Source organism: Clinocottus analis, unplaced genomic scaffold, assembly GCF_023055335.1.
Source record: "Clinocottus analis isolate CAN_PGR_092001 unplaced genomic scaffold, fCliAna1.0.p SCAF_13, whole genome shotgun sequence".
Taxonomy (NCBI): Eukaryota; Metazoa; Chordata; class Actinopteri; order Perciformes; family Cottidae; genus Clinocottus; species Clinocottus analis.
The window spans coordinates 7,995,862-8,021,692 of record NW_027175854.1 but is presented as its reverse complement, the minus strand read 5'-3'; the positions used below and the strand labels follow the sequence as shown (position 1 = coordinate 8,021,692).

The window sequence follows — 25,831 nt, the reverse complement described above, 5'->3', positions numbered from 1 at the left end:
CGGCGGCTCCACAACAGAGTGGGTGTGGCTACACCGCACAAACCTCGGGGCCTTTTGACATTACACTGCGCAACCATGAGGTCAGAGGAAGGCTCTTTCTTCCCGGGCACAAAGGACTGATTTTTCACTCGCCCCGTGAGAACGGCGGCGAATAATGAACTCTCGGGCCCCTGGTATCACGTTCGGTTTCACACGCGTCAACTCCATTCTGGAGCGGAACAAAAGGGCAGTGGGAGAAACATTGGCGGGGAGGGAACCGCGCTGCCCAGGGCATGCCATGCTGGGTGAGTTTCAAGCGTTTTAATGGCGGCGATACTCATCAGATTAGTGGGGAATTGTTTCGTTCTGACATTCAGAGACAAACGGGCACGGTGAAGACAACCAGGCCGACATGCGGGTACACGTAGAGGTGTTGTCGGACCTGCAGCGGTCCGGCACCGACACATCTGTCCGAATATCTGTATCCAGGCTGGACGCCGTGTCAGACGATCTTATATTGGAAGCAAGTCTCGCCGCAGACTGATTAATTTCCATCTGTGTTTTTATAATGCACAGATTTTTATGGAAACAGATCAGGTTGAACGGATTTTCACCTCCGACCTTAAACGCACCCCAATGTGTACGTTTATTTTTTCAATAGGGCCTCGTTCACAATGAACAGAATCCTCTCGCAGCAAACGCGACTCCCAAAAATGTTTAATCGTCGTAAATTCCATCAATCTATTTCCTGTATTCTTCAAAATTCAAAAGAGAAAAAAATAAAGAGCTTCACCTGAGAGGTGCTCAGACTGCGGCACCTTGTTCGGGCTGGAAACTGACCAGATTTCTTTAACCGGTGGGACCAACTGCTAGCTATGCTACTTACGTTAGCATATTACTGCCATCTAAATAGAGGACATATGAGTTATATGGTAAACTGACGACACTGACCAGTCAGATAGTAGCTGTTGTGGCATGACCTGAGGATGGTTTGACGTCGGTTCGTGGAGTCACGCTGCTATTATAGGTTCCCCACTCTCTTCCAGACGTTAACGTCCTAATGGAACCACTTCCTTTTGGGGTTTGGTTCCTTTTGGTCTTGTCTTTCCCCCTGCAAATCTTTTAACCTGCATACCTGAGACGTTCATTACAGACAAAAAGAGAGTGCCGATTCCTCACCTACTCGGATTGCGTGTAGCAGATGCTTCCGAGTAATAAAATATCCTCCTCGATGCACCTTTAAATCGATGGAATTCATCGCGCTCCAGACACGGCTGGGACTAAATCCGGCGACTTTCCCAGTTCTAAGACACCCTCAAACCAGCACCGGCACCGGCACCGCGCCGCTCCGTGTCATCTGTTCTGCTAAACTATAAAGCGTTTGGGAAAGGCCAGACGGATTAGGCTGCAGTTACTCTGACACGAAAAGCTGCTCTTAATTCAAAAGCTCTCATGGCTGATTAATCACAAATTATGATCAAACAGCTGACTTACAGGATAAGCATATGACACCCTCGCTCACAAGTGTGCGCTTGCCAGTGTGTGTGCAGACATGCATGGCCTGTGAGTTGGTGTGTGTGTGTGTGTGTCTGTGTGTGCGATCACGCTGTTTCCCCGAAGTCTCCAGACTCATTTTCCACCGCAGATAAAATGTGTGTCTGCGACGACACGTTAAAATCACCAATGCCCCCCCTCCCCGACATTCATCTGTGCAGAGTGTGAACCTTTTTTATGTACGGGATCACAACTAAAACTTTTTCCTCAAGAGAAGAAGAAGAAATGGTCCCCACGCTCAAAACAGGTCCACATTCTGAGAAAAGACAGAAATCGCGAGTGTTGTGAGGAGGCCGCATGTCGCACACATGGAGGAGGTGACTTCCACTCAACCCTCGCAAAAGGTGAAGGAGTCAGCTGACGTGGATTTATTTTTTGGGAGGGAGAAGAACAAAGCTGTGAAGTCTGAGACGCTTTAATCGCCCCTTCTCATATCTGATAGCGGAGCAGCAGGAGTCAGCAGCTGGAGGAAAAACATCTGGACGCCGGGGTTAGAGGAGCTAAAGCGAGAGGCAGCTCAGGGCACCGAGGGGGCGCCGGCTGTGCCGAGAGAGCGCACCGCTTCTTTGTTTGTCGTTGGTAAAATGTCTTAAGATGATAGGAAAGCGATGCGTCTCGGTTGCGCTAAAGCGTGCTAGCTTGATCCATTTTGAGGGCGCTCTCCTCCATTTTAGAATTTTCTAGGTGCTATAAGAATGTGTTGTCTAGAAAAATGAATTGTAATTAATGCGACTGCATTTTTGTTTAACCTAATAAATGGGATACTTTGTTCCTATAACAAATTTGTGTTTTATAAAAAAAAAATGGATATATTACAAATTGAGAGATTTTAATATAGCGAATATATTTTTATTTCAACGCTGTGAAAAAAGACGGGAGTACCACACACACAACACATTTCAGGGACACTAGATCATAATTTAGCACCAAAGTATACTTTGGGACAATTATTTAAGTTAAGCCCCAAGAAATGGTTTCATGACACAAACACTTTTGTTTCCATGAGATCCCTAAATTTGGCACGATAAAAAGTATTTGTCAAAGATTTGACAATGTGTGGGCCAATCCAGCCAATTCGCGGCTTGAGCATGTGCTATAAAATATATTCTTTTACAAAATGAAATATTTCACGAGGCCAGCATACAATTTTGAGGCTGTTTCGCTAAATGTTAGGATTCTGAAACTGCAACAAATTGTGTGATGAGCTCACATTCACTCGACACTGCAGCCAATGTGGGTGATTTGAATGCACTATAAACATCATTTTGAATTACGCCGAGGACATTTTAAGGGCCTTGTAACACATTAATTGGTCCTTTCACCACGTTTAAACAAAGTCTGGTGCTTCTACACGTTTTAGGAGATTCCCGAGTGAAAGACTTCAGGAGCATCACTCCACATTCGAGGGATGTGAGTTCTATGACACAGAGACGGATATGAGAAGTACTGCAAGAGATAATGAGCAAGCAGGGCAGCACCAACGAGACAACGCTAACTCAGCTCTCTGTAACCTTCTAACGCTTACAGTGTGGCGGACTCTGCAAGTGTGTGTGTGTGTGTGTGTGTGTGTCCTTGCCTCGATGAATAGGCATCATACAGATAGTGATTAATTCAGATAGTTGTTGGCATTTCACTTTACATCCCCCAGAAAGCAACATGCTGCTGAAGCACGGCTTCAACGGGCTGCATTAGGAGCTGTGCTCCCTTCAGGCAACAGGAATTCTGGGTTATTTCTGCCCTGGTGTATGTGGCACAGTTTTGGTTATCTGTGCTCAACGGGCCAATGAGAGCACAGCTGCTCCACGGCTCATTGGCTGCCGCAGGGTTATGGGTTAATCCTGATTGGTGACTTTCTGAGAGGACACACCTCCCTGGTTTTCCATCTCTTTTTTTCTTTTTTTTTGGGATGGTAAGGGGGTTTGAAACAAATTTGCATATTTATCCATTTTTACTGTTGTGTGGACAATTTCTAACCTAATTGTGGAACATATTGTGTCTCCAAATGACAAAATGTCAACACATGTAAATAAAAGGCCTCTCAGCTGCTGCTCGCAGTCGCGAGCCACAGTTGCTCGTAAAACATACAAAAAACACTCTAAATTCAAGACGGGACTAATTATTCAAACGGTTTTAATCTTTTAATCATCTCAACGCAAACCTCATCGTCGGGGCAGTCTTCGCCGTACTTTGAAACAATCATAAAACGATGCGATATCTGATTGTGAAAGTGAAGAAGTGTGTCAAGCGGTGGTGGTGCTGCGCCACATCACCACGTATCACTACCCTGCCGGGTTGCTGGGCAAAATGTAGAAGGGGCCTGCCTCCATGCAGGAGTGGATGGTGAACGCGTGTGACGTCTTAGCCGGCGTGTTTCTCTAACCCCCCCGTGTATCGCGTGTCTAGACCTCACCAGCGTTACTTCTGGAAGAACCATGTGACCCAGATGAGCAGTCACAGGACTTCAACGCTCACTTTTTTTTCTCTTCTTCTTCTTCTTCTTCTGTCAATGCTTTATTTCAGCCTATTTTCAGAGAAACGTATTAAGTGAAGCTGACGTCAGAGCGAGGTTCAATCCCGACTTTTCCTAAACTATGGCTACAACTACGCAAGATTCTAATTTGAGGACCAATTTTATAAGAAATTAATGAATGAATAGGTTACGACAAATTTGAAATTCATAGATTGACTGATTTGTGTTTAATTTTTGGTCTTAGTGTAAAAATGCTATGAAATTAATACAATCTGTGCATTTAAACACACTATTTATTAATTATAGGCTGAAGTGTAACTGTATCATCATGTCACAATCTGGAAAACATACAATATTACAAATTCAAGCAAATGCGTATACATAGCATATCACAATGTAATGAATAGGGCCTATGCATTTGTTCTATTTTCATTTGAAAGAAAATTAAATCGAAGATTATATTGTTTAAGCTATAATACCAAAGAAAAAACATATTTTCAAATGATTCACATAGAAAAATATATTTTGAAGTCACTTGAAATTTAAATAACATTTTAAAAAAATATGTATACACCATGAACTATGAGTAATATAGAATATCTTCGTATGTGCAGACAAATAATCCGATGAAACAGATTTATATATATATATTTTTTAAACATACTTTGGGGAGGTTTTCTTCACATAAATGATTTAAATATTTATCCAAAAAGTTAAACCCATTATTCTTGCATTATAATTGGTTCTCCCTGTAATGTAAATATGACAGCTACCATAAAACCATAAAAAAATTAGAAAATTTTGGCGGATAAATAAATAAAAAACAGTCCATTAACAAAAAGAAAAAACAATTAGTGAACTTTTGGTGACCACGCTTTTGCTACTTACGAAAGTCCACTAAAACTTAATAGTAACCTCCATCCAGAGACAGAAATATGAGCAGCGAGCCATAAAGACTTCTGATGGAAACCTAAGCAGCCGGCACACTCAGGAAACAAATAAAACATCTTTATGAGCTGGATTTTATGATCTTAATAGGCACAGTCCCGGTCCAGTGGCCTCTAAGTGCTCCGCTGGACAGGTCTGTGTTTCAGAGTCGACTTCAGACACCACCGGCTACCGTCTGCACCGCCACACACAAAACTCTGCACAACTCACTGTTTTCATTACGCTGGCTGCTGGATAATTAAAAGAACACTTTCACTGCCCGTGAAATTACAATAAATTCCCATTAGCTGGGTCTAATGTATGCTGTGCATATTAAGACACCGAATATGAAACAAATGGCCACACAACAAACGCTGCATGTACGTAGGAGTCGTCTGGTCGGGGTAATGGGAGACCAGATTTTTTTTCCGGTGATTACGGTGCAAAGAAAACTTCTTATTTTACAATGCAAGTTATTCAAAATGGACATTTTCCAGTTTTACTTTTTTTTTTCCAGATTGAAAAGTGATTTTCTTGATTTTAATTGTGTGTTATTTCACAAAATGGATTATTTCGTATTTAAAAAAACTGAAAGGAAGTGCTTTCCTCTCAACCCCGGATTTCCTTCTTGTTTTTTTTGTAATCCTTAGGTTTAAAAGACTGGCCTAAAGTGTTTTATGAAAGCTTTTTTTTTGTTAAATTGAAACACAATTCTAAAAAGTGCATCAAGTCTTACATAATTAGTAAGCATTTTCATTTCTTTCAAATGTATTTGTTAAGAATTTGTTTGAATCTTAACTTTTCTTATTCTTGGGCAAAATCATTCACATATGTATATTTGTTGCAGTGAATAAATTTTAGTCTTTTTTTCTGATTATATTGATAATTCCAGACAAATTTTGTGCTTTTAAGAAAACTACCTTCCTGACACTAAATCACAGTGAAACTTTTGGGCGAGCGTGAACCCGTCTCTACTCCTCTTCTTTTATTTGTTCCCTCGGAGTCCGTCGTCTCTTTGAAGCCGGGCGGGACAGGTGACCTCGTCCCTTTTGTTCAACAGACAATACCGGCTTGTCGGGCCATTAGTTTCTCTTTGTAGGTGCTCGTCTAGGTGTGATATCCACCCTGTCACTGCTCATAGCGCAAAGCCGTCGTCAGAAACCCACTAACGGAGACAAAGGACGCCTTCTGAGGCCCAAAACACCCCGAAGGTAATTTACAACATTCCTTTCCCGGTCACGGTAAAATGCCATGATTTCAATTATACACCAGAATCGCCTTTAAATCGCACAAATAAGAAGAAAGAAGGCCGCCAGAGAAGCACCAACAACGGAGGAGCCTCTCACCGCCGATTCATGAGAACGTAGTACTCCACTCCAGTGGAGGCGCCTGATTGGCGGAGCCGAGGAGCGCTGCGATTGGCTGAGCCGGCGGCACATTCTGTGTCGGCTCAGCGCTGGGACCTGTTACGCCAGATGCCCTCCTCTCGTCCCCTGCAATGTTTGCAGCCCCACGCACGCGATCCCTCGCTCCGCTTGGCTGCACCCTCTCATCGCATTACTTCTGCTATTCTAACTCCTCCATCAATTATGCACTAGAATAACTCCGGGCCCTGATGGAGCCAAGACATAAAAGGGGATCATCAGCGCTAGCGCTCGCAGCGTCTGCCCAGCGTGCTCCCCGCCGCGCCGCGCCGCGCCGCGCCGCCGATACGAGCGGGCCGCGGTGCCAGCTCGTACAGGACGGCAGGGACACGCTCCACAAACAAACACATCACGGCCTCATTCATTGTGTTAGTAGGTCAATCAGTGGCAGACGGTGTTGCAAAAAAAAATTTGCAGACTCAGCAGTCATAAGAAAAAAAACAACACCTAATTTCCGCATTATCAAAATCTACGTCACGGCACCCTACCCCCCAAAAAAAGGTGAAACTGCATTATTCAACTTGTTTCGACGTAATCGATTTGTGAAATGATTTGCTCGTGAGGAACGAGTGTGAAACGTGCGTCACGCACATCTCAAGTAGACGAGGTGGGTTTGAATCTTTGAAAGCCGGACGAGACGAGAAACAACAGAGCAGAACGAAGATGAATCATGTCTTTTGGACCAGATTTGAACTCAAATTGTTTCTCAGCCAATTTCTGTAATAAAACAACAATGCAACTGCATTTTGTTTGTTTGTTTAGTAATGTGGATATATTTTTTATTTAGTTTTTTCAGTATTGCTCCTCGTTTTGCCCCAATTTTAGTATAAGTTAAGATAATCCTTTATTAGTGGGGAAATTGCAGTATTTATTGGTCTTCACAGATATGAACTGATGAAATATGGTGAAGTGGCAACAAGAGTCAGGTGATGCGTTTAGTCAGCAATATGCAGAATGACATCATTTCTAGCTTCAAATCAAAATGTTATTCTAAAAAGGTCAACGCTGTCCGCTCATGAGACAATCTTGACCTTGTGTCAAAAAGAAATCAATACAAATTTGTTTTTAAATCTGTATTTAATAATTTAGCAGGTCACTGCACTAGCATCAAGAAAGAAAGAAAAAATAAATAAATCAAGAAAGACATGATATACGAAAACACATTTTAACTTCATCCTGATTTGTTTCCCATTTTTGGGAAAATCAGACTTCAAGAACTTGATAGAAGGCATAAAAGACTTCCCGAGAAGTCCTTTGTGTCTGGAAAAGAATGAGATTTATTTGCAGGAGTAGGAGTGTGGGATCAGAAAAGATCAGAAAACGCTCAAGTGACGTCCCAGGATTCGTAACCTACTTTTTTTTCCCCCCCTTGAAACAAAATGGAGTCGAATTTGGAAAATGGCTGCCCGTGTGCTCCCCGCTCCGCCGCATTGAAAAGGCGAGGAGGAGAAGTCAGCCACGTGTGCGGAAAGTATGCACATCCTGGCAGTCTGAGATTTCAATTAATGACCCCCACAACTCAAAGTTGAGCGACGATAAAATACCAAAAAGCTATTTAATCGCAGCCATTCATCACCAAAAGGAACGCGGCGCCAGGAAAAAACAAACAAAAAAAAACAAAAAAGTAAACCCGACGTGACGTCGACCCCTCCATTAAAGTCCTGACCTGGATTTCTCCTGCTTGCGTGTGAAGGTTTGTCTCTATCGTGAGATCACAAACAAGCTTTTTAAATATTTCATGTGTCGCAAAGCACCGAGCGTGCTGAAATCCAGCAGGAGGAAACACTTTGAGTCCCGGCGGACCAGGGGGCCACACGAAAGGTCCCGCAAAGTCACACCAAGTTCACTCGACGACGACGACGACGACTGATCCTCGCACGCAGGCAGACGCACAACAATTGTCCTGTCCGATAACCGTGCAGGGTGGGAGGCCGAAGCCAGCGAGAACGGGGGCTGCTCGTCTGTTGTGGTCCGGCTCCTAAACCATGAGCCGATAAAGCCTCATACCCGAATGATTACACCAGACATTTGAACCAAGGGGGGACAAAAGCAATTAGGCGGTGGCGGCGTCTCCCAACCAAAGCAGATTGTTGCCTCATCCGGAGAGGTTTTGGTCCGTACGTGCCGACGCCGTGAATCACACGCGAGTCACCCAACCTTGACTGGAAGAGCGAAATTTCTTCCAAGATACGCACACACATAAAAAAAAAGCAACGAGAGTCAGCAGCCGTTTGAAAAAAAAAAAAACGTAGGAAACGTCGCCCTGACGAGGAGGCACGAGTGCAACTTTTGGTTCCAGGCCTCGCTCCAAAAGCCGCGGTGACCCACATGTACTCCCCCACAAACATTGACTTGGAGGTTTTGGCCATTGCTGTCAAAATGATCACGCTGGAGCCAATTGACATTTCGGCCGTAATCGTATTTGATTTCATATCGACCGACGTGCCAATTCTCTCATTGCCTCCATTTGTCTTAAAGCCGAGGAGACATCGCAGTGAACGAGTCGGAACCGCAGGCGCACAAGAGCCTCGAGTCCAGCGTGGAGCAGAGCAGCCGCTAAGCACAGTCAATCGATTCTAAATAAGGCAAACGTGAGAGAGGAAACTCTGCAGAGGCCCCCCCCCCCCAACAGCCATGTTGAATCCAGTCTCCATTCACATGCACTAAGGATGGGAATGCATCCTTTAACTTCTACGCTGCAGAGAGAAGATATCTCTTTTTTATCAACTCACGATGCCTCTGTTTGTTTCCCTCTCCAGGGCTGCACACCTGATTGAGTGTAATCAGCAGCATTGGACATACCTGGGCCCGGCGTGCCACACACACACACACACACACACACACACACACACACACACACACACACACACACACACACACACACACATATGTCTGTGTCGGGGCTTTTGGGTTCTTTCAACACAACACAAGGTCCAGGCATCATTACTGACTTATTCTGACTTAATAAAACATGTTATTTGGTAAGTACGACTGCTTTTCTCACCGTTTTAGAGCTGGAAACCAGTGAGTGTATTAGCTCAACCGCTTTCCAATACGAATCGAGTCAGTTTGAGGATTCACAATAAAGAGAAATAAGAAGGAAAAAAAAAACCTAAGTGCACTTTAATTAAGAAAATAGCTTGGAAGACTTCCAGAGTGACTAGAAGAGAAGATTTATTGGTAAATTTGTGTATTTTACAGTCCGAGCACGAGGTTACACCGCTTTCTTTGGACTCTAATCTCCACAAACTCCAAAAAAAACTCCAGTTTGTTAATTTCCTTGTGGCCGAGGAGACTATAAAGGGCCTCTAGCACGGCCGAGCACCCACCCTGCAGTCTTTGATTCTGTGTGATGCCCTACAAACCGCGGCGGCGGCCTTGCCCTGTCTGTTAGCAGCTTAGTGGCTCTTTAGGACCTTTCTAGAGGCAGTTTTTAGAAGCTTTACTGCAGTCATTAGGCGCTAAGGCTGATTAATGTGAATGGTCAGGCAGGGCCTGGCTTTCTGAGGGGAGAACAGAGCGGGGTGAAGGGTCCCACAGGAAGTGTTTTGTGTCTCCGCACAAAGGGAGGGCTGACCTCTTAAGCCCCTTAGAGCCTCTTTGCTAATACCCTCACCGGTGCCTACAAAGACACAGGGGATGCCATTTCACCACTCACATTTAAACAGCGTACACAGAAAAGAAAGCCCCCGCCAAGATTAAAACGGCAGAAAAGTGAACCTCTGTGCAGCGGAGTGAGACTGAGATTAGGCCCGAAGAGTTCTTCCCCCCGCTAATCCATTGAGTGTCGCGCATATCAAACACAGGATGCCAAACCCGCAGCCTATCTGGTGCGGACGCGACGGGTCTCGCCGCGTGAAAGAAACAAATGTCTCAAATACTTGAATCATTTCAACCGGTTTTCCACCTGCCTCATGTTTTCAGTGAATTTCAATTCAATTATTTTTTTTAGGAAGGTTTTCCCTTTTTTTTAAAGATGATGACTTCTTGAAAGAGTTTTGTAGTTGTATGGAAAACCGGTTGTAATAAATAACCATATTGCTGACAGATTTCCTTCAGTTTTGTTTTTTTTAACAAGAATATCAAGATGTTGACAATAACTTTTCAGAAAAACTTGAGGAACGAGTATTTGTTTCATATATTTTACAGTTCAAAAATCTATGTGATCTGTTAAAATGTGATTTTTCTTCATTCTACTGCTGTGATCTGCTTTCTTTCTTCTTTCGAGATACAGACAGTTCTAAAATGTAATAATTGCATCTGAAACATTATTAAGTTATCATGCTGAGTTTTTAATATAATTCAATACAAAGTATTTTTTTTCTTTATTCCAATGTAGTGCTTTTATTCAGTCTTCTTCCAAGAGAGAGCGATTATTAAAGTAAAAGAAAAATTGCATCAGAACGATAGGGAATGATGCTGCATGGACAGAGTTCAGAGGTTTACTTTATTCTGTCAACCTATACCGACACCAACTTCCAGAAAATTCGAGAAACCAGTTTTTGGTTGACGTAATCGAGCTGTACTGCCGAATGTGTTGCCCTTAATGGAAAAAGCCACTTTGGTGACTGGGTACGGGGACAATAAAATATTTGTTCGAGATGAAAACTCTCGTCATGAGGAAGAAAAGAACAAGCACCAACTCGCAATGCGGTGATCGTAACCCCAGTTTCTGTGCCGGAGCCTGAGAGGAGCGTCGGCGTGAACCAATAAAGCCGCCACACTTATTAGCAACCTCTCGTCACCACTTCCTGTCAATCACGGCCCGGCAGCCTGAGGGCCCTCGCCTTGTTAGTCAGAGCGTAGAGGGAGGGCCGGGGCCGCTTCTCTCTGCAGGCGGGGTCGGAGAGAGCGCGGGGAACGACGGGGTCGTCTCCGCAGGATCCCTCCCTCCCCCCCCTGCAGAAAAGCAGAGTCTTTGGGAGCTCGGTCCTTCTTAAGTACATTTCTGGAAGGGACGACTGATTAAAGTCCAGCGAGTGGTCTAAAAAACCTTCTCGATACGAAGGAGACGTCCTATCTGTGACGTGGCGCTCTTTCATTTCGGGCGCTGAGAGACTGAAGTGCGCGCGCGGGGAGAGGCTTAATGCTCCTGCACTTGGTAATAAAATGGAAGGTAAACCTCAGATAAGAAGCCTCTCATCTTCAGTTTATTGATAGTTTCTGAACCCTCTCGGAAGGAAATCACAGTCAGTCAGCTCTCTCTCTCTCTCTCTCTCTCTCTCTCTCTCTCTCTCTCTCTCTCTCTCTCTTTGATGCCTTTTTCGTGATTGACACTTCCTCAGGGTGGAAACATTTCTGACCCCACCCCGGGACTCCGCGGCCCTGGACACTGCCTCCCCCCTGCCCCTTCCCCCCTTCTCTCCCCGTCGTAGCCTCTGGCCTCTTATGAGGAAGTTTCTCTCACCCCCGCGACTGTATTGTCCCTCCTGTTCTAATCCCCCTTCCCCACCTCGGATAACATATGCACGCTCCCCACAGCCACCTCTCCCGTCGCCGCCTCCTCCTCCCAGTGTGTCTCCCTGCACAGCGAAAAGCCAGCTACGGGCCACTGGGTACGAGCGGAACAATGGCGGCCTTTCAGGCGCTCGGTGCCAGCGCTTGGGAGAGGGCCGCGGTCCTGAGACCCAGTCAATATTTGGACGTGGTTTCCCCTTTTTCTTTTTTCTCTCTTTTTTTTTTTTTGTCCGTTTTTTTGTAATCCAAGCGGAACCGAGCGGCAGGGAGCCCGGGAAAAGGCTGAGAGGGGAAAGCGAGGGTAAACAGTGGGAACAATGCGAACGGGGCAACTCACAATGCCACTGGGAAACTATCACAACATCGGCTCGCCTCCGAGGGGGAGAAATCAAGTATTGTTTCTTTAAGTGGAGATTAAAAAGAGAGCGGAGGAGGAAAAGCAAATAGCGGAGGTCGCTATTTGAGGGAATGTGGGCCAAGTGTCAAGTCGAGGAGCTGGCTCCCATTTCCTGAGGTAGAACTTAACCAGAAAAAAAGGCAATCAAGTACATCCGGGGGAAGAACATCAGAGGACTTTTAAAGTCAATAACGGCACTTCTATCACACATGCAAACTGGCCTCTGAAGCAACTCTTTGATTATCTAATGGAGAAATATGTTGCATCTGCTGGGGGAAGCTTTGGATGGGCATTATCAGGGATTAAAGGAAACCCCTGGGGTGACGGTGCTCTCGCTGAATGCTGGAATCCCTCCCCCCCCCCCAGCTGTCAGGTCCTTAGTCCCACCCAATGAGCTTCTTTGATGACGAGGGGGTATCAGTTTCCATGGCGTCGGAGACACAAACAGCTTGAGAGATTAGGGTCGGAACTCGGCCCCGATTCTCCGTTGATCCCACCTATCAGCAGCAAATAAACACCTTGGGCCTCGGCAACGCCTGCGTGCGGACCATATGGACCGGGGTGGGTTTTAATGAAGCAGCTAAATAGCTGGTGAGCAGGGAATTCACTAATAGCTCCTTGTCAGAGCAGCAGTAAATACCCCGCTCATACACTTTATGCCATCATTTGGTTGCCGCCACAGACGGCGAAGCTGACAAGGAACATCTGTGACTCATTTTTTCCTACATGAGCTTTTCCACCACGAAACGCTACAGTTTTTTTTGTTTTTTGATATTATTTTACGGGTTTTGATTTCTTGTCTTGTTGCCACTTTCTTATATGGCATACTTAATATTGGCTTTATAAGCTATAACTAATGTCTTTATTGATGGTTAATAGCACTTTATGAATCACAAGAAAAAGGACGCGTGGTTAGTTTGCTCTAAAGTTATGATAAGGCACACTATAAAAGGTTTATTAATTGTAACTAATGACTGTATGAATGTCATATCCTTTGTCCATTCTTCAAAGATCTTTACTAGGTTATTAATGTCCTGTGTCCATATTAAACTAATATTTATTTTATCATTACAACTTTCTAACAGTCATCCTTTAGAAGGTGTTAGAAACTTCTAACTATTTAATCAATACATTTTTAATACTACATCAATCAGACAACAGCAACTAGCTACTGACACCACAGCCTCTGATCTTTCTATAAATTATTCAATAATCATTTGTCACAACTTAACTCTATCCCTGTCAATGGGACAGGGGCCACGCAGCATAACAGCAGCTTCACATTATTATTTACTGTCACAATAAAAGCAAAGTGTCTCCGGCTCAGCTTGTCTGGTGTCACATGCCACGATGAGTCCTTCATTGCAACTTTAAAAAAAAATAAAATAAGTTTCTGAATTTCTAAAGAGCCGCAGGTGTTTTTAGTTTATTATTAAAAAGTTTGTCGTTGGAAATGTCAACAAGTTGTAGAAGAAGAAACTGGTTTTCTTCTTCATGTTGCACAATGCAGTCCTTTCTCATGGTAGCGGTGGACCGGTCCACTGGAGGGTGGAGGAGGGCGGAGGGGGGTTATACAGATCCATGAACATGAATGAATGTTATGCGTGGAAGCAGAACCCCGTACTGTACTCTCAGCTTATGAACCTTGTAGATACGCGCTGCTCTTCATTATTCTGACAATATCTGAAATCATTCTGGTTCTACAACTAAAAAGGAGTTTGCCAAGTACAGTCTTTACACATCAGGAATATATCCAAATTAGGAGCTCGCCAAAACTTTCCGAACCGCCACAGCTCCTCATGTGCACACTTTGACTAATGGACTGACTCGGAGGAGAGCGAACAATGCGAAAGCTTTTACTGCAGCCTCGACACCGAGGGAGTTGCGAATAAATACCAAAATGGCACAATTATCTGAAGCCCTCTGTCAGTCAATCAATCAATCAATCAATCGTGTCTCCTCACTTTCTTGCTAATGAGGCTCCGTGATACTGGAGTTTCATTTAATCTCATTAAGTAGCTTATACTAGCACAGCTACTCGCTGTCAGTGGAAGCTTTTCCAACTCCAGGCGAAGCTGAACCATCCTCGGGCTGTAAGTCTCCCTCCTCCTCCTCTTCCTCCTCTCAGCAGAGTCCTGCTCATCTGAGCCTGATCAGCAACAAGCATCAGCACAGGAAGATCCCCCCCCCCCCCCACCTCTAGATGAAAGTGCAGCAAGCATGTATGCATGTTTATCTAAATTACCCAGAAAAAAAGGTTACTCTCAGCCCCTTTCAAACAATAGAAAAGCATGAAAATGTCATCACATTTCCATTTTTCACGACTCACTTCCCATTTCAATTCCAGAGCTCCTGTAGGGGATTTCATGAATGGCTGAGTATGGACTGCTGCTCCGGATGCCATTTCTCCCCACTTTGGTCGAATATGCAGCCAGGAGGCGGGCGAGGGGGGTAAGAAAGCTCATCTGGAAGTTGGGACCGTACCGCAGCAGGTTCCTGGGGCTCCGATGCTGAGTATGGTTACATTAAACAGCAGGGGTTCGAGGCCCGCGAGCTCGCACGGAATACTGTCAGGTTCTGCTGCAGGTCAGGAGGAGGGAGGGGCCTCTCTCGCATTATACCGCCGGGGTCAGGTTTAGATTAAAGTCGCGAATGAGAAAAAGAGACAGTCATTTAGAGTTACTCATTTATTTAGCCCCCATTCTGCAGAGACAAAGCCCAGGCGGGGTGCCGCGCCGGGGCCGCCACCGGGCCCCATGGCCGGCGGTACTGCCCCGGTTTTGACCCTGACAACGGGTCCCCTCTGTGCTGCTTAACCCGCAACTTGCCTGGTTACTACCAAGTGTGTGACCTCAGCATGTGTGGATCTCTCACAAGACCGAGCGCCACGCTGGGCCTTGGCCGCTGCTGAAATGCCCCTGTGTACCCCCTTATTGTCTGCCCCAGCGTGGGCCGGGAGGGGGGTGGAAGAGATGGAGGAGGAGGAGGAGAAGGGGGAGCATGGCAACCAAGAAACCAGACTTGGGAACTGGGAACTGTTAGAAGGCCAAAAGAGAAAGAGAGAGAGAAAGAACAACCTGCAGCCTCTGAGTGGAACAGAACGCTGTTATCAGACTCAGATATCTGTCTGTTAGCGGAGCAGGAACTCGACCAGCCTTTGAAGCCACCACAACATTTGCATTTGCATCATTAAGTGCAACTCCCCTGCAGCTCAACAGACCAGTTTCTTGTCCCTGTGCAAATGTCGATGAACGCTTCTATTCTTTTTTGTTTTGTTTTGTTTTGTTTTTGACTCATGCCAAAACTGCAGCCAACAGCGAAAGTATTCCAACTGAATCAAAGTGACACACACTCATTATATCACCATGTGCTCAAGTGCCAAGAGTGAGGCACTGAGTCACCCAGGGAGGTGCCCTGACACACTCAGGACACAAATGTCACTTTGGTATTTCAACTAATCTGGACTGTATGAACAAACTTTTATAAAAAAACAGGAAGCGATCTTAAGTTTTAAACTGCATGTTTTGAGTTTAAAAAAAAACAACACTTTCTGAGCGAAGCAGCGCTCCACAGAAACTCGAACTTGACAAAGACAAATATTATCCACAGTTCTACTGGATGCATCTCCCATTTGGCAGCGAAAAGCAATCCTGTCAATTCTAATCCTCGGCGGCAGACTGGAAGAGACAGCCGAACGCATCTGTGCCGGCGCTCCTCGTGCGTTTCATTCTCGACCTGGACGTGCGGCGCACACTGCACATAAGCGCGTAATAGCGCGTAATAGCGGGCAGCCCGCGTGGAAACGCTCGCGTCCCTTTGTCGTGTCTGATTCATGCCGCTCGGGAAATTCCAAAACTGATTCCGACGCGCAGGATTATTAAACTGTATCATCACAATAGCGACCAGTGAAGACAGCACATATACATGTTGCAGTGGACCTGCCACACACACACACTCGCTCTCGTTCCCACACACACACACACACACACACACACACACACACACACACAACATTGATCAAATAAATGTTTGCTGGAGACCAGTGAATCGCGGTGGTAATGCAAAACAGATGTGCTTCCACCATCTGCATTGCTACAAATGCATGTAATGACAGGTTGATTTTTAAATGTTAAACATATAAAGTGACGTTTTTTTTAAGCTTCTCCAAACGGGAGAGAAGGGAGGGGGGTGGAGGGATGGGGGCTTCTTGCGATGCAGCACACGGCACACACTGTACCTCCATCCACTCAACGTTCAAACTACTGTAACCGGGTGAGAGCAGCTTCAACGGGTAACGGCGAGGGGGTCGAGTCCCCCTGTGTGTGCCGGTGTCCCTGCACAAGGGGAGCGGGGCTACTTACTTGGGGTTGGTCCGGTTCCAGTAGACGGCGTAGCGGTCGGACACCACCTTGGACGCCGGGTCCTGGCCGTACACACACACCACTACGACGAGGACGAAGAAGAGGAGCATTGCCACCTGCGGCATTCTGGCTCTGGAACTCCGGGGAAGCCAAGTCGAGTACAGTCCCCGTCCTGTGGATCAGGTTTTTAAGATGTTCTGGCGGATGTGGCGGCGAAACGCTGGTCCGCTTTCACGGTGTAGCCCCCTCTGCTCGGTGGTTTGGGAACTCAATGAAATGTCTTTCTCTCCTTTTTTAAAAAAAACTCAACAATTACACACACAAAAACGTCGATGTCCTGCTCACTCTGCGTTCTGACAGTCAGAATGACTTTGCACCAAACCAGTTCTACTTCATGAGAAATAGTGCTTCTTTCAGCCTGAACAATCTTCCGCCGGCGAAACTCCGCTCAGCTCCGCGAACTGTTTCTCCAACTCGCCTCCAATTTCCCGGAGACGAGGTGCGCAGTGAGGGGGGAATATATATATATATATTTATATATATGTATAAACCAAAGAATTAACGTAACAGATAAACAGTTTTGGGACGCAGTCCTTGTGGCGTCGCGCTCTCCGTCTCTCTCTCTCTCTCTCTCGTGTCTGAATCACCCCGAAAGAAGAAGACTCGAACCAGCAGCTTCCTCGGCTCCGGCTGAACCCGCAGCAGCGCGAGCGCGTCTGTCTGCCCCCCTCTTGCGAAACAACAAGCGCACGCACAGAGGAGGGTAAAAAAAAAAACACAAAACAAAACAAATCAAATTTTAAAAAAAAATCAAACCTCTCTGCGTAAACGCGCACGAACCTCCGGGTTAAACGTCCCCTGGCGAGCGGCTCCGCGACATCACCGAGAGCGCGCGAGAAGCGGTGTTGTCAACGTGGAGGAAGCCAACCGAGTCTGCAGCGCTGCTGCTGCTGCTGCTGCGGCCATGCTCTCCCGGACCAACCCCCTTACCCCCCCCCCCCCCTCTCTCTCTCTCTCTCTCTCTCTCTCTCTCTCTCTCTCTCTCTCTCTCTCTCTCTCCTGCTGTGCCAGCCGTGGCACACTGCAAAAAATGCTCGTCTTTGCAGCTGAGCCGTTTAATCCCAGAGACTGTTGAGTCTTCTGGGGGCAAATTACATAAGTATGCAAAAATGCAAAAATAATAATATATCTGTCTGGTTCGTTTCCACTTTGAGATGCTGCTTCGCGTTTTCACAAGTTGCAGACAATCCTCCCAAAAGCAGGGAGCAGGAGGTAATCTTACCATTCTGTTTTTTGAAATTGATACATTAGTTCTCAGTTGTCATAAACTCCATCCTTGGCAGGGGAGGGGGGCTGTTTGTTGCCTCTGACATTTCTTGCAGAGTACAGTTTCACGCTTGCTCACAGGCTCATTGGCTCGGGTTTTGAATGACGGGCGTTTCGTTTATAAAAACAACATCCCTCCTCCCAGGGGGGGTGGGAGGGTGAAGGAGGTTGGGGAGGGTGGATCTGCTTCCCAGGCCGGCAGACAGATCCCAGCTCATTTCACAAACATGCTGCACAACGAGCTCATTTATTTCCCTAGTTAAACTGAAACTCACTTGATCTCAATCAGTGTAACGTTTGCCCATAACTTTGATTTTATTAAAAATGAGTCAGAACCAGAGTTCAGCTGTTTTCAATGCAATTTAACTCTTTTTTAAAAAAAAAAGGAATTAAAATGAGTCAGAACCAAAGTCCAGCTGTTTTCAATGCAATTGAAAATGCTGTTTTCAATGCAATTGAACTCTTAAAGGAATTGTCTGACAATTGTGTTTTCAGTAAACGCAGTGCTCCATGACACAATAAATGGGTTTCAACTGGTTTCCTTTAACTGGCAACATTGCCTTGAAACCAGTTATGTATCTCAGCTGGCATGAATTTCCAGTTGTTTGTGTGGGGGGGGAAACAACATTTCCATTCTGCACCAAATTATCCCACAAGCCACACATCTCATTATCAGCAAAGAAGCACAATGCTTTCATTTCCTCTAGTTTGCCTCGAAATAATATTTGAAGTACATTTTTTTTCCCCCCTCAGCCACACATTTGCCTCACAGACATTTCCGACTTGGCCTCCTTCAGGTTCCAGGGCTGCAGATGCACAGTGAGCCGTGTGCAGTGGCTCAGTGCGCCACGTAGTGGCGGTGATGGGGAAACCATCAGGAATCATCTTCGGATCTCTTCAGTGAGGATTCGACACTACTGAGGAAGAGAACATTTTAACCATTCCCACAAAACAAAAAAAAAAAGTATTTAGGTTGAGTCGGGAGAAAGTCCATTAGTGAGTCGGAGCAGATACAGACCGATTTCAGCCTAATCCTCCTCATAACAACGGTGCCACAGGGAGCTCGTCTGAGGGCCGCTGGGCTCAACCGGAGGATTGTAAACTTTACAGAGACACTAAACAGTCTCCTCACTCCTTCTGTTCACAAACAGCCTGATTTATTCCACCCGAACAGGCTCGTTGAACTCCATCTCGCCTGGTTCAGGGTTCCTCTCCGTTTGTTGAGCCGCTGAATGCCACGGTCTGTACAGTTCTTTCAAAACCACTGGGCTTCTCAGGGCACCTAAATGAAATTGCTTCTACAGAAGCAACACTAAAGATGGATCGGTGGAAATACTTTTTCAAATCATGAGGGTTTTTTTTTATTTAACCAGCTCTGAGGTGATCACCTGCAAAATGAAATGAAATAGAAAGGGCATATAACATCCAATGCGTTATATAGTTTATTTCATTTGTATATGTTTTATTGGCTGACTGCGTTGCACAGTGGCTAAAGTTCACAGTGCCGCTTCAGTGGGTTGGTATGCAACAATTACCTTTCATACTAAAAATGTAGGTGATATTTTCGTATATGTGGCTTTTTCTTCATCTCCTTTAATAGAAACAGTGGTATATTATTGCAAAAACTAACCATAATACGGCAATATACGGCTATAAAGGACTCCGCTCAGGTGATATTTTGTGTTTTTCTTATGAAGAAAATAAGGTAGATTGTCCAGTTGGATTGTGCTACTGGTTTGGTGGTTTAACTGCCTTCATCTTTTCAGATTGGAACGTCATAAAAGTGTTTCTTACTCTGCGCCTACAGCCATGTTTTTTATTTCGTTCCTCAAAGTATTTCATTTCAGTGTATTTAAAATCCTGATTTGACTAATGTATTGTGCAGATACTTCAGGCGGACAAAGACACACGATTCAGAGAATATCTGTTGCTTCTACACGGCTCTCAACATGGAGACAGCTGAACGGACTAACGCTAGCGCTAACAGTGCCAGCTAACGGTGTTTACCTGAGGGGGAACCGAAGAGGTGAGTGCTGTGCAGTTTGGTGCTAATAGTAGTTTGCTGCTATATACCAATGCTTTGTGTCCTTTTTTGACAAAAAAAATCCCCCTTAGCGATAAATAAAGTATCTATCTATCTATCTATCTATCTATCTATCTATCTATCTATCTATCTATCTATCTATCTATCTATCTATCTATCTATAAAAACAGTTTTTGTCCAGTTTATGTCAAAATGTGACTCTTCTGGAGGGATGATTTGCCAAAGTATCTTATCTTAGACCAGACTTACAAAAACTGCCTTTATGAAACCATAAGACAAAACTATGAAATAAGCCTGGCTTTGCTGGTAGTCTGGCTTCACAAAACACACAACTGTATCCACATCCACACCAGAACCAACCTAGGAAAGCAAAAGCAAAACTTCAAATGAAAAGCATGAACATCCCAGAGACGTGCACCTGCTGTCCGCCACGAGCCATCCCATCACTGAGCCAACTGAACCCAACCTGGCCGGCAGCATGATCATCTCCCCGTGGGCTTTGTTTACAGTAAATCCACGTCACACTGCGTTTGTTTGGGTGCAGCGGTGAAGTGAAGTCATGTGTGTGTGTGTCTCTGTCTGCCTGCATGCACGTGTGTGTCCTGTAAATGCATGAATGTGTGTGTATACACAAACCTGCAAGTCTGAGGGGGTTTTTGCGGGTGTGCACGCGTGCTTCAGTGCGCACACACACACACAGGCGCAGACACTTTTTTCTGCATGTGTGTGTGTGTGCATGTCAGGCTGATCATCCACCTCACCCAGGCAGACTAATCCATGAGCTATAATCACCTCATCTCCCCAGCTAAAGTGCCTGTCCTACTTCATTTACGCCTGATATACGTCTGTGTTGGCCAAGACAATGAAGGCATTATAAATTAGGGTCAGCGGGGCTGCGAGCACGGCGGCGCATCCTAATGCTCCTCGTGAACCTTATGAGTGGACCGTCGCATGCACGGAGGAACCAGATCCCCACCTGGAGTGTACATCACCGGCACACGGCTTTGCCACTGAATCACAGATGTGGGGCGAGCAGAGTGGGGGCATCGACGACGAGAGATGCTTTTTTTTTTTTTTTTGTTTCTATATTTTTGTGCTTTTGTTTATGAATGCGATCTGGAATAAACCAGCAGCATCAAAGTGCCGCTGAGTGTTTACGTTGTGACACGGCCATCACAGCCCCTCAGTCCTCTTCCATTAGCGGCCGGCAAACACGCTGTAATCTCGCCCCGGCTCTGCAAAGAAAAATCGGTTTCAGTAATCCGGCCTATTGTTTTCTTCATTTTAACAATTGTTAAGATCTTCGGTAATCACCTGAGTTTATATTTTTTTGTCTGATTACTTTGAGTTTTCAGCATATGTATGTATATTTCTTTGACCGAGGGTGATTCAAGCCATTTGGCAAAAAAGAAAATGCAATCAATCGACGGATATTACTTAACACAAGCTCTCAGAGTACTTCTTTTTCCTCTATTGTGATTATTGTCTTGTTTTCTTGCCTTTTTTTGAATGGCGTATAATATTTCCACAGCATCCGCTGGTGGAAAGGTGTTACGCTCGCCAATGAGGTCATGTTTTCGCTTTGGTTTGTTTGTTTGTCTGTCTGCAGGATTACGGAAAACCTATCGGCCCGACCGGGTGCAGCACGGGCCAGGGAGGAGCCCATTACAGTTTGCAAAAAAAACAAACACGCATTACACACGTCATCTTTTTCACTTTTGGAAACAGCCTTGGTGGAGGTCAGAGTTCTCCTAGTGCCCCTCTAGTTTATATGTTTTGGAGCGTTCGTGGCTTGTTGTTATATATATATATTATATTATATTATATGTATATATAGCTATATACCAAAAAAAATGTAATTGGAGATTTATCTTCAAGAGAAGATGAAAACTCGATTCACATGAGGTGTCAAGACCCAGTGTCGGGTGTCCGGCCCTTTATTCAGTCCACCAAACATGCCGGAAACACAAATGTCCGGATTGTGTTCACCACTTGGGTTTTCTTTTGTGCAGTAGTTCAAACACCTAATGTGTAGCAATGTGTTCATTCATTATCACCTCCTTCCACCCCTGCACATGCACTACTCACATGTAATACATTCATACATAATGTACAGGCGTAATTGATACTTCACACACTAATAACTGATCTATAATTAGAACATTATAGTGACGGCCTGGTAACGCTGCATGATTTATGCTCTTATCCTCATTGAGGATAACGTCAAGATCACGTCTGCCCTGGTTGCATTCATACAGGCTAGAACTGTTGCTGCATATCAGTTGCAAACATTGCAAACATCATTTTTCCTAGAAAAGTCATTTCTGGGAGATAAGGCTCGGCTGCTCTTTCAATGTTTCCATTTAAAACAAATTCAATCTGTGCTTCTTCCTCCTGCAGATGAATGTCTGGTAGTGGTTATGATCACTTAACATTCTACAGGCCCTTCTCTGCAGTTTTTTTTTTTCAAGAAAAATAAGAATCTCAGGTCAGCTATTGTTATTGGAATACATTGTCCCTTTCTATCCATCCCTTCTACTCTTACTGTCCATTCTACTCACTTTTACTTTCACCTCTTTTTCCCTTTCCCTTCTGCTCATATTGCTATCGACATCTCCTCATGAAAAAGTAAATGTTTATCTCTCCCCCGAGGGAGCAGTTTATTCTTCCTCCTCACGGTCTCCATCGCTAAAACATCGGTGTGAACCTTCCCAGCTGGCCTTTGCATGCAGCCCTGCGCAGAGCGTAGATGTTGAGGGTCGAGAGAAGAACAGCCTTCTCCTATAAAAGATTTGGCCCTGGTGAAAAATATACAAATTAAGGTGAACCCGAGGTTGAAAAAAGAGCGATGCGAAGAAGATGCACGATGACAGGCTGACTTAAGGCCACGAAGACGTGGGAGGTCTGAGTTATTCCTGTCCAATCTGCACTTGCAGGTCTGTGTGTGGCACCTGGTTGAACTCTTTTTGTATACATGACCTCTGCAAGTACAAATACACAAACTCACACTTGGCACACACAAGCTAAAGAGCGAGTGTAAGCTTCCACAAAGACACACACACAAACACACACAGACATTGTGTGTTTTTATGGAGGAAAAACTTCTTCCCATCAGTGTTTTCATTGTGATGTTTCCCTGCATGTAGGTGAGTAACGCCTGTGACCCGTGGAGCCTGCCCTGCTTAAAGTCATTCAAACAGAGGGCTGCTGACACTGGAATGCTTGCTATGTACATGGTAGTGGTGGGGGTGGGGGTGGGGGTGATGGTGGGGGGTGGATGCCCACCAGAGTTGTACATGTTATACCTGTGCCGTGTGTGCAGAAGGCAACGGTGGGGTGAACTGCCCCTTTATTTGTAGCATTCCTATACATGCCTTTGTCGTAATGACAGACCCAAAGTGTGGCCCCTCTGGTCAACCACGGTGCCTTTGTGGTTCATTCAAGTGCTCCCAAGTACCCTTGTATGCTTACTTATGCACTTCGCCCCCTTTGGAGCATAAAGCATCAATAATGTTCCTGAACCAGTCTTGGTCGTTAGCAGCTTGTTGCGCTTCGTCCCTGGAGAGACTCATCTCGAGCAGCGTTGTTCCTTTGGCCAACAAGCGGTGCTTTCCTAAGCCATGGCCTCATTTGGCTATTGATTGGTACTCTTTGGTTTGTTTTCCATTTACTCTAGTTCGGTTTCGCATTGGGCAAATTCATTCTGGTCAACCCAAACGCCTTTTGTCGTTCATCTTAGTTGCTCCTCGAGTCAAGCGGTCATCTGGTTGACCAAAAGGCCCCAGGTGCTCCTGTCAGAGGGCGGCGTCCTTCTGGTTAGGCGACCATAGTCCTCATGTGGTTGACTAAAGTGCCCCCAAATGCCCCGTCGGTCAACCAACAGGCACCAAAGTTAATTGAATTTAGCGTGTATCTGTACACCCTCTGGTCGATGAAAGTGCCCTTCTGAACCAAATGTCCTCTGACCAACCCAAGCGCATCCGTAGTCAACCAAAATGCCCCCAAGTGGCCTTCTGGCCGGTCCAAATGTGCCTTTTAGTTCGCCCAAACACTTATCCGGTTGACCAATATTTCTACAATTTAACAAATCTCATGTGGTAAGCCCAAGAGGTGGCACTCTTTCATTCAGCCCTCGGCCCAGAGCTCACCTCGGCCACCTCAATCGAGAAAACCAGGAAGAGTCACTGGTGTGGGGGACTAAATGAGAGGGTGTTATCCCAATCGAAGCCAAACCTGCCTCGGGAGTCACACGCCATGGAGCTGAATGTCCGGCGCTCATCTGCTCATTGATCGACCCCTTATTGCCCTTTCAATCAATCCACTCACTCCCATTCTCATAACACAATTGCATCAACCTAAAATGAGATTATTTCTGAAACCGTAGGAGTTGAGATTAGATTTGGGGAGAGTAATAAAAGGCAGAATGGAAAATTGCAAAAGATATTTACATATATTACGTATTTATTTTGTAGCCAGTGCCCATGCAGGCCGTAGCCCCACTTGGAAAACATGCTGCACAGGGCGAAGGACTTGTAAACAAAAGCAGGAAATCGGCTCGACGAGAAACGACTCTTTGAAGTTGCTCATTGAGTAAATCTCCATCAAAGTGATTAATTATGCTCGCACTTACACATTCTGGTTCTTCGAATGAAAAGGTCTGGAAATAAGCTTAGCCTTTCATTCATTAGCCCTTGATCTCAGACATTTCAAGCTGAAGTGAGCACTTGATAATAAAACATTCAAAAAAAATGAGCCTGGCAAAACAAAAACGCCGCGGCGCACGGGGAAATTGATCGGACGCCGATGACCGAAAGGACTCATCAGCTCGCGTGTCTCTGCCGGATGAATGCATCGGTGGGCTATAATCATGACCCGGCACGGTCATGGCAGGGAGAGGGTGGGGGGAGGAGGTGACGGGGGCTGTGGAGGGACAGGAGGGAGAACATTGTCTGGCTCTGCTTCCGACAGATATCTGATCCCCCTCTGGGAAGATCTGTGTGAAAATGAAGCAGACACTTTTCAATAAAGCTGGTGGCCTTTTGAAAATAAATGACTTGTGCTGCGGTCGGCCTGAGGAAGGGCCCCCAAAATCATAATGGAAACATCTAATGCTCAGCAATATCAGGGTAGAGCATGCAAAGACTCTCAGCAGCACAAATAAACGACTCTCATAGGGAGTGTTGAGGTAGGTATGTGATACTTTTCATGTGAGGGACTCTTGATTCAAACATAACCAGAGCAGCAATCTGGAAACAAACTGGTTGTCCCAGCGAGACTCAAAACTAACGATTATTTTCATTATCGTTTTGGCTAATGAGTGTTAGTTTTGTCTATAATATATCAGAAAAATGTGATAAAGTGCCCATAACAATTTCCTCGAGCTCAAGCTGAAATAATATAAAAGCTTTTTTTGTTCAGACCAAAATTGAGATATGAGTTCAAAAATATAAAGTCATGACTGAGGATAGAGCAAATATGTACTGGACAACTGATTGTTTAAGCTCCAACTCATAAGACCAATAAGAAATCATGTATTTAGTATCAATTCTAGTTTTCAATCTTTTAGAATTTCCATTTTTTACCAACTAAGACGGAGCCTTTTTCTTAATTCTTTTACAAGAAACTAAAATGCAGCCTAAATAAAATTAATTACTTTTTGTGAATACATCATATTGACCTCAGTGGTTTAAAGATCAAGTCACAATTCTTTTATCTGTATTATTAATGCACTCAGCTGAGATTAATACATTTTCAGAAAGAAATTCACCCGATGTAAACACACTTACTGTGTTCCATGATTTGGGCCACTTAGTTTCAATCAAGTGAAATGTGTACCGTATGCAGCATACTTTGATATTTTAGACACCAGTTGGCTTCTAATTTGTCATCAGT

At 45.0% G+C, this 25,831-nt stretch overlaps 1 protein-coding gene across 1 annotated transcript in view; it reads right to left on the bottom strand.

The window, feature by feature from the left end:
- Positions 1–17,487, bottom strand: part of LOC137784101 (ephrin-A5b-like) — a 66,837-nt gene extending 49,350 nt beyond the window's left edge. Inside the window, exon 1 of the mRNA XM_068574538.1 lies at positions 16,570–17,487. Coding sequence (XP_068430639.1) covers positions 16,570–16,694 — 125 coding nt within the window. The 5' untranslated portion in view covers positions 16,695–17,487. The remainder of the gene's footprint in view (positions 1–16,569) is intronic.
- Positions 17,488–25,831: the final 8,344 nt, after the last annotated feature.